The sequence below is a fragment of the Geospiza fortis genome, unplaced genomic scaffold (genome assembly GCF_000277835.1).
Source record: "Geospiza fortis unplaced genomic scaffold, GeoFor_1.0 scaffold246, whole genome shotgun sequence".
Taxonomy (NCBI): domain Eukaryota; kingdom Metazoa; phylum Chordata; class Aves; order Passeriformes; family Thraupidae; genus Geospiza; species Geospiza fortis.
This window is the reverse complement of record NW_005054476.1, coordinates 276468-285548: the sequence shown is the minus strand read 5'-3', so window position 1 is coordinate 285548 and position 9081 is coordinate 276468. Positions and strand designations below refer to the sequence as shown.

General features: G+C 37.4%; 1 protein-coding gene across 1 annotated transcript in view; it reads right to left on the bottom strand.

Moving 5' to 3' along the window:
* Positions 1-3476: 3476 nt before the first annotated feature.
* The window catches only part of ANKRD31 (ankyrin repeat domain 31), a 63672-nt gene continuing 58067 nt past the window's right edge, over positions 3477-9081 (bottom strand). Inside the window, exon 24 of the mRNA XM_031063006.1 lies at positions 3477-3628. Coding sequence (XP_030918866.1) covers positions 3477-3628 — 152 coding nt within the window. The remainder of the gene's footprint in view (positions 3629-9081) is intronic.

The window sequence follows — 9081 nt, the reverse complement described above, 5'->3', positions numbered from 1 at the left end:
GCTCTGAGCTAATAAGCTGCACCCTGGTATTAAGCCTCTGCTTTATAGCAGGTTGGCTGGGGACGTTATGTTATTTTCATTTAGCAGTGAAATAACCTGCCGCTGCACTGGAATACTGCAGCTCCCCAACCACTTCCAGGATAAGGCCGGTGTTTCAAGGTCAGGCCGAGCTGTTGCCTCTGTTCGCAGAGAGCCTCGGGCCCTTGGTGCGCCGGCTCGGTGAGAAATGTGGAAGACGACACAGCACCGGAGAGCATCCGTCTGCTGCGTTAGCGCTGACCCTGCAGCTGGGCACCGCTGTGACAGCTCAGCTTAAGGCTGGTAATTGCATAAGCCACTGTGACCAAGTTATATGTAACTGGGTGTTGGAGCTCTCACCACAGAAATGCGTAAGTGAAATTGAAAGGCCACAGATGCTGGAAAACTCACCTGTGGATTACTCTGCAACACCAGCACTGGTCTAAGTGGTAAAACCTCCAGCTACAGACAAAGCCAAAGCTTTGTTTTAATAAAAGCAAACACTCCAACAAAAACCCCACATCTATAAAAACACAGAGATACACACATCACATAAAAAGTTATTTGAATCCTGTTCCGAAGTCCCATTCCTTAGAAATGTTTTACTCCCTTCCTGTGTCATGTTTTTGTTGATATGGCCAGTAACTTAGCACTTCAAATCTCAGATCACTCACATCATTTCCTACCAAACTAGTTAACTAATAATTGGTGATAAGAATAAAGGGCCCTACAAGTCTCATGTAGGCAGTTGCTTGATCTATTGATTTGAACAGAGTATTTTCCTCCAGTTTAGTATTAAGGTTTGAAGACCAGAAAAAAAGTCTTTGTGTCATCATGACAAAACACTTGCCAACTGCAACTGCTTCAAGAATTTATCCAAACTTCTATGGCAACATTATTCATCCCTCTCCCTCCCCCTTAGCTGCATTTCCACCATCAAAAACCCAAGCAGTATTGCCTTAGAGTACTGTAAATACCTTTCACAAGCTGGCTTTCATTACCATTATTCTCTTCCCTGACCTGCTCTGCTTTGCTTGGCAAGAAGGTGCAATGTTTTGTGTTGATCCTCTGCTTAGAACGACTTTAGCTCTCTCTGCACCTGCCTTTACTTTTTTCCTCTTCTCCATGTGTTTCCCTTGCTTACAGAGCTTCATGACCTCTGACCTGTTACTCACGAGGTCACACTGGTTCCTGCTGGCCTTAAAATTGATGGATCTTGTGTTATATTGTCTGCCTCCCAGCTGCTTATCTTCCTCTTCACTCATTCTTTTGTTTTGAATCTTGCATTCTTCCTTACTGGTATTAATCTCTCCACCAATTTTTTTTAATTCCATGTCAGCAATAACTAAATATATAATTATGTGGAAATATGAATCTGAATTTTTGGCTTTTTGCATCACCTTTTTATCCTTTTATTCCCCATGTGAATATTAACATCAGTCAGAATGCCAGGAGTTTTGTCTTACTATTTGCATTTTACATTCTTTTTTACTTTAGCCTGCACCACATGAAGTAAGTGCTAATTCACAGCCTAAGAGTGGAGAAGAGCTCTACTAAATAAAAGAACTGAATTGTGAAAGCAGCAGAAGGGGCTGGGAGAGGGACCTGCCACTTGTGAGTAGAAGCCTTGTTACTCTGCTGCAGTTAGCATCACTAACAGCTGCCCATCTTTGACCAGTGACAACCAATGATATTTTTATGCAAAGGTACGCTTAAAAAGCATAAATTTAAACTGAGAAAACATGATGGTTTAAGTTTTTTCTCTCTTCATGGATCTTTACATTAAAATCAAAGGACTCCAGCAGGGAAATTAGAGAATATTCACCGTTTTAAGATTTGGGGAGCAGAATCCTACATTTGTTAGTCATATTAAGCCATATGTTATCAAGCTAATGCCTTTCTCAAGATGCTTATATACAACTGAAAAACTGAAAAAAGCCTCAGTGGTAGATTAGTTTTACATACAGCATCTGTAAGAGACAGTGGTTTTCATGTATCACTTTGCATTTTTACCTCTTTGCTCAGCTTGCTCATTCAGTCTTCTGTCACTGTATCTTAGGATTGCCTTAGGTCATGTAATCACATTAATATAATAGACCAAAATAGTGCTGTCAAATTCTCCTGGGTTTTGTACATTAATTTTATTAGACATCTTGCAACAAAGAAAAAATGTCAAACAAACATGTAATTCAGAGGTCATTTTAATAGTCAAATACCTTTTACTTTTCAGTGAAAGCGCAGTATTTGAATGAGCACTTCCTTTGAAACAATATGCCTTTAGGTTTGTTTTGCTGCTGCCGTTGTGAGAACACTCCATTTTCTTTCTTTGTGAAACTGACTTTACAAAATACCTGTCACTCAGCAGCTTTTACCTTTTCTGACTTCCAGGCCACTGGCATTTCTTTATTCTTTACAGCCCATCAGGCTACGACTGCTCATGCATCCTACGGCATAGTACTAGCTCTCTGCACATCAGACCCCTCTTACTTCCCTAAACCAACTTCTGTTTAAGACACTAATCAGATCTTTGCAGAAAAGCTCTTCACACTCCAAAATACCTTGCTGACATTATGTATTAACAGGAGTTACTTCCCATCCTATTCACTGGAGTTAGCAGTAGCAGGTGCTATTATTCCATCTCTTCTTATAATCCAAAGAATGAAAGAGCAAGAATATCACTTGAATGCAGATAACTCTCTTAACAATCAAAACTGTCACAAATATGCTGCTAAAGCAGATTCAAATATTGTAAAATTAAAACAAAAGAAATCCCTCAGAGATTGGGATGAATATCTGAGATGCTGTTACTTGGAAAAATTCGTGTTCCACAAACAGGCTAATTGCATTTCCTGTCATATGCCAGCGCATTTTCTGCCTATCAGAGAGATTTTATAAACCACATAAAGCAAAGCTTTATGATGATGATTTCCAAGGCTGCTCATCTTGATTTTTTGCCTAACCTAACAATTTATGTTACTACACAAACATGCACTACCATATCTGATGGCACATGCTCAGCCACAGCAGTTCCAGGTTTAGGTGTTAAGTGACTGTGAGTGCTGATGCCTGTCTGTTTCTGTCCTGTCCCATCAAGCACGGGCAGTTACCTTAATCTGAAATTAAAACTTAATTTTAAAAAGTTCAACTTGAAAAATCCAACTTAAAAGTAATCAACCTGGAATATAATTCACAATGAGCATCAGTGTGTAAATCCTATCTATTTCCCCATTTCTTAGCCTTGCAGTGCAAGAGTAAATATTACTTAGTTCTATACAGTTATCTTTGCCTGCTACTAAGTACTTCCCTGTTCCTCACTTACCCAAACAAATTTTCCATCATCCCAAGTGCTGGACAAATGATTTATCAAAATGACAGCAGCAAAGTACTTAGTTTGAAAAGCTCAATATGTTTACTTTTAAGTGATGGCAAAGAAAAATGCATTAGCATGCAATAAGTCTTTAGAATCCAAAATCTTTGCATTCTTTGTAGAAATTCCAGTGCTTTTCCATTGCAGAGCATGGTAGAAACTCCTCTTTATGTGCCATTACTATCTCATGGAATTGAAGAAAATGTGTCAGGCTTTCCACTGAGTTGAACTGGACAGAAGAGCCTGTTGAAAATGAATGCAAATGATTAATGGAAAACAGTCACTGGCACTATTACCTAAAAAGGTATTTGCAGTTTGTCAGAACCTTGCAAGTCTTAGTGATCCCTAAGAATCTGTAATGTGCCCTAGGAATCTTGTGGGGTCAGACTTATGACATCTCACCAGTATGTCTCACTCAGACCCAGTCCTCAATGAGACAAGGGCCACACTACACCTCCTGGTGCCCAGCCTAGGAAGCCAGCCATCCCAGACATCTTCAATTATATAATAGGAAAATGCAGTTGTTCTTCAGTACTGCTTGGATTTCATGTAGTATATCTACAAAGAGGCATGTTCATTGTACTTTCCCAAAATAAGGAATCTCTCACAGAGAATGCCCATCCTGAAACAACTTTATGAAAAGATATAAAGTGTAGACATGTACAGAAGAAATTGCAGGACTGAACTATAAATATTTTCAATATTTGAGTGTCTGCTGGACTGAATTAACTATTGCAATGCATAAATTTAAAGCACTTTTGTCAGTACAGGAGAAGGTGAACCTTTCTCACTGTTAAAAAACACTAACAAAGTAACATTGTAAAGATCCACCAGTGAGAAATAAAAGACACTGATCCATAACAACACAGATTCCAAAATGCACTCAGAACTTCAGATCTCAGAGTTACTTGCTTTCATACATCTTTCATCCCCACTTTCTCCCTTCAGTACCCTTGCACAAAGTAACACAGTTTCTGAGCTGCCACAACCAGCCCAACAGAGAAAACAGCCAGTGAGGGCACAACTGTTACACACAGCAGATGGGGTAAAGAGAGAGAACTCTCATGAAAGTGGAGATGGTTTCTGTTTAAAAAAAAAAGAAAAAACAAACAAAAACCAACAACAAAACCAAAACAACAAACTGCAACAAAATACTGTGTCCAAACAGCATTCAAGCATCCTCAAGAAGCAAACCAGGATCCTTATTTCAGGATTATTAGATCAGTCAAGATAAATCCTTGTCAAGAGGCAGAGAAAACATATTTGGAGTGACATCAGTTGGCCAGTTAGCTTGTACTTATTACCAGGCTATCATATGCCATCCCAAGAGTATTTCTTTGTTACTGCCACTTTTCATTTCTGTCATCTACAGCGATTCAAAGAAGCAAAATAAACTCACTGAATGGACAACATCAGTGGTGCCAGTGCTAAAACAAACAGCACTATATGCAGGTGTTAGACCTTTTAATTCCATGTCTTGGTGCCATTTCCTGAGTTCCAGGAGCACACCACCCAAAGCCAGCCAAGTAGCAAGTTGCTACTAGAAAGAGAGGTTGGTGTTCAGAGGTGCAAATAGAGTCTTGTGTGTCTTACAAGCTCAGTGCATGTTCAGTACACATAACACAGTACATAATGGAACAAAATGTATGATCTGATATCTGGAATATATTTAAGTATCACTGACTGCAACAAAGATGGGCAGGCTGCACACTAGACCTATGCGGAAAGTTACATCACAACACTCCTCACACTTAAGAAGCAGCAGTCAGTCACACCAGAAGACCAACTTACATACTCCTTTAGAAGTGATGTTGTAAAGGTACAAGGAATGCTTGGATAAAAAAATCACAAAATAGTTTTAAAGACAACTTCAGGTAAAAATGATCTTAAAGTATGCCTGGGCTTTTTTTAAAGAAAATAAACTGGCAGAAACTGAGATGAAACATTTTCATTAATGCTGAGTATACAATGGCATGATAGGCATAACTTCAACCTGCTCTAGTTGAAAAAATGCTCTTTTTTTGTTCTGAAATGTCCACATTTTGTATGTAAGTAGAAGGAAAATTCTTAGCAAAGCCTGCAACTAATTTAAGATCCTGTACTGATAGATCATAATTAGAGAAAAGATGCTATTTTCTTACTTTGGAAAGGCTCTTCTCTGTACTGCAATGATTTAACTTACGGACTAAAAACTCTCAACTCAAATGTGAATTCTAAGAGAGATAAGACCAAATACATATATTGAAGTCACCTTTTGGAGCAGCACATAACAGCTTTCTTTGTTGATTTCTTTGTGTCAAAATTATGTTTTACCTACTGGATTAACATTTTGTCGATTAAACATCACTATTCCACCATAAAGTACTTTACCTAAGTGAACCATTAACATATCTAATCTCTATATTCTCCACTTCTCAGTAATTTTAGATAACAGTCAACATCTAGCAAAAGCACAGTAATTTATACATCCTAAAGTGCCTTTCTCAGTTCTGACACCAGTGTTTGATAAAAAAGTTTCTATATCCACAGACAGTAATTTTCCCAAGTAGGTATGAATCAGTATTTTGGTTCCCATGTTTCTTCCTCTGACACCAATGATTTCTTTTCCTTTGCATTTTTCTTTCTCAAGTCTTTCTCCCCTTTCTCTCTCCCTTTGCTACTATATTTAATCTTCTGATACCCACTTTGATGTTTTCTTCTTGTACTTTGCTGACTTTAATCCTCTTAAAAAAGACTAGCAGTTTAGAGGTTGTAAGCAGCCAAGAAAGGTTCCTATACTGTTATCCAAAACTCAGTGCCTCAGGTACAGAAGCAAACTTAGTAAATTTAGACACACAAGTAGGGCCTTTCTCTGCTTTTCCACCTTTGCTGTCCTATTCTGTCAGTCTTCTATCATCTTCAGGAACAGCAAGATAAAGTATCAATATCAGAATGAGAGTTTTTTTTCCATAAATACGGGGAAAACACATGTTGTCTCTTGACAGCTTTACCATCCCGCTTATCAATATCCCTTCTGTCTTTGAAGGCATCCATTTTAATCTTATAGTTTTGAAATCACTCTAAATATTTTCAACTTGTGTTTCCATTTTGTTACATCTCTAGCAGTCCTTGTCTGTTGTGGCTGCTATGAATCTGAAAATTGTACTTAAGGAGAATTTCCATTAATGGAAACTACACAAATGTCAGACTATAATCTCCAGTTGCATAAGCGTTAGTCAGTGAAGACAAAATTGTCACTTCAGTGCAGAGTCACCATTTTCTGATCATTCAAATAGCTCCTGAAAGATCAGGCCTTAAAAATCCCACTAGTATCTACCTTATTTTTCCCAAGCAAGAAAGTATGGGAAGTATCCAAAAACTGGGTTATGTATTTTACAATTATCTTACTGGTGTAAATTATCTGTAAAATAATTTAAATGCTCTTGCAGTTTAGGCAACATAAATTTGAGTAAATTTACAAGCATCAGTAAATCCAGTTTAAATGCTTCTATAAAACAAGTAATGATGATTATCAGATCTGAGGGAAAGATGAACTGATTTGCAGTATCTGGCAAAGCCACAGGAGACTTTATTCTTCTGAGACTCAAAAGGATCTGGTTCAGCACAACTAGCCTAGACACAGGCTACAAATGCATAAACAAAGAGAAGATCTAAGAACAACACACTTAAAGGTGACAGCATTTGATCTAAACTGCCACAGCAGAATATTAATAGAACAAAAATCTGTCTTAAGTGCTTTCAAGTTTCTTGGGCCTTATCCACACTCCCCTCAAGAACTTAGAAAAGATCAGTCACAACCCAAGGGTTCCAACAGGCATTGTCTATTCAGACCAAGTAAGGCCTCAGAAATGACAGCCAGCAGTTCATATAAACAACATTTTTGGGCCTTCTGAATCTTTAAATAAAGGCTGCTACTGGACTGAGGCACAATAATTCTGCCCATGCTAGTGATAATTTTGAAAATAACTTTTCTTTTGGATTAAGTGTTCCTATTACACTGAACCTGGACACTAGAACCTGGATTAACAACTGAAATTTAATAACTAAGCTGAAAAGTTCACCAGGGCAGTTCAACATGGTACTGGTTCATTATATTCTACTACAATTATTAAGGAAGAAGAAGAAATCTCAGTTAGAGGAATATGAGCTTTTGTCTAGTTTAGACCAAAACTAAAGCTTTCCTATGCCTTATTTCCTTTTAACCCAGACACATGGCCCGGTACATATAGCTCTTTCTCTCTCCTAAGATTGGAATATATCAGTGGTTTCGGTTACAGACACATCAAGAGCTTATTTCACTTAATATTTTCCTGAGACTTGACTGAAAGCAAGTAACTGCCTTTTGTGTTCTTCAGGTTTTTAAAAATTGGTATTCATGATCTATCAAATGGAAAGAAAAGCTGGTCAATACCTGGTATTTTGGAAAAAGAGATGTGTGTGGACAGATTGCCATTGTAAGGCCAGAACTATATCCTACAAAACACAATGTTTTCCCAGTAATTTAATTTTTTTTTCCTCTAAATGCATTCACTTTTTTCAGGTCTCCCCAGAGTTCTTGATTCACTTCACACGATATAGATATAAATTCTTTTTTTCTCTTATAAATGCTGGAGTCCACAGTCTCTGTCCTTACAAATCAATCAGTAAGGAGACATCTTCTTCTAATGAACAGATCAATCAAATCAGTCAGACATCTAAAGTTAAAGTGGTGTCCACCCACTACAAGATACAGGCTAGCAGGAATTTTGACTAACTGCATTGTGATCCTTTGTGTTCATCTCCACCCCAATGCTGAAAGTACCTTTTCCCCAAGAATTAATCCAGTGGCCTAAATCATGCACACTGCATTTTCTGCATTGATAATTACAGAAAAAAAATCAAAGGTTATTTATAGCATCATATTAATAAATAAATAATTTCAGTTTGGAAGCTCCTTAATGGACTATAATGACCAGGTCATTCATAGAACAGCTATAACAGTATCAGAAGGACATAGAGCACCTCCTGATTGTACCTTAGCTTATGGTTTCTTTCTGCACATATCATCCATGACTCATCATGGATGATCTATAGGTTCAGTTCGCTATCTGCCTATAACTGAAATCTGTATAGCAGTAATGTGGAATTTAATTCACACTTTCACAACTCATTATTTTATTCCATTCTTTCTAGATAAAATTGTGTATTTGGGGAAGAAACATTTCTTTCTCCACTCAATAAAGGACAGTATTCCTTAGAAGTTCAAGGTCTGTTTATGTATCCAGTAATACTGGCATAAGCAATGTCATAAAGCAGAAAAAATATTAGGTGTTTAGAATGATTCTTCTTTCTAACTGCTCCATAACAGTGGCCTTTTTTGTTGCACTGTGTCTGCATAGTAAAAGGAACTTGCAGGTATGATTAGAAACTAAGTTTTCATGCCTTTTATTCTAAAGCATCAGTGTCAATGTTTATGCTGAATTCTTAAATTAGGTTTCATATGGTAGAAAGTATTATTCCCAAAAATGAACCCAAAGATGTTATGCTTTTTCAAGACACACAGTTAACAGTTCATCTGTTTCTAAATGTCTGAAAAATGTACAACAGAAATGCTGCTTTACAGGCTTCTTGAGAGCATTACCCAGATAAGTGATACGAATATATTATTTTCCATTAACCTTCTGCCTACATCATGTTCTTATATAGTAACTGTTTTT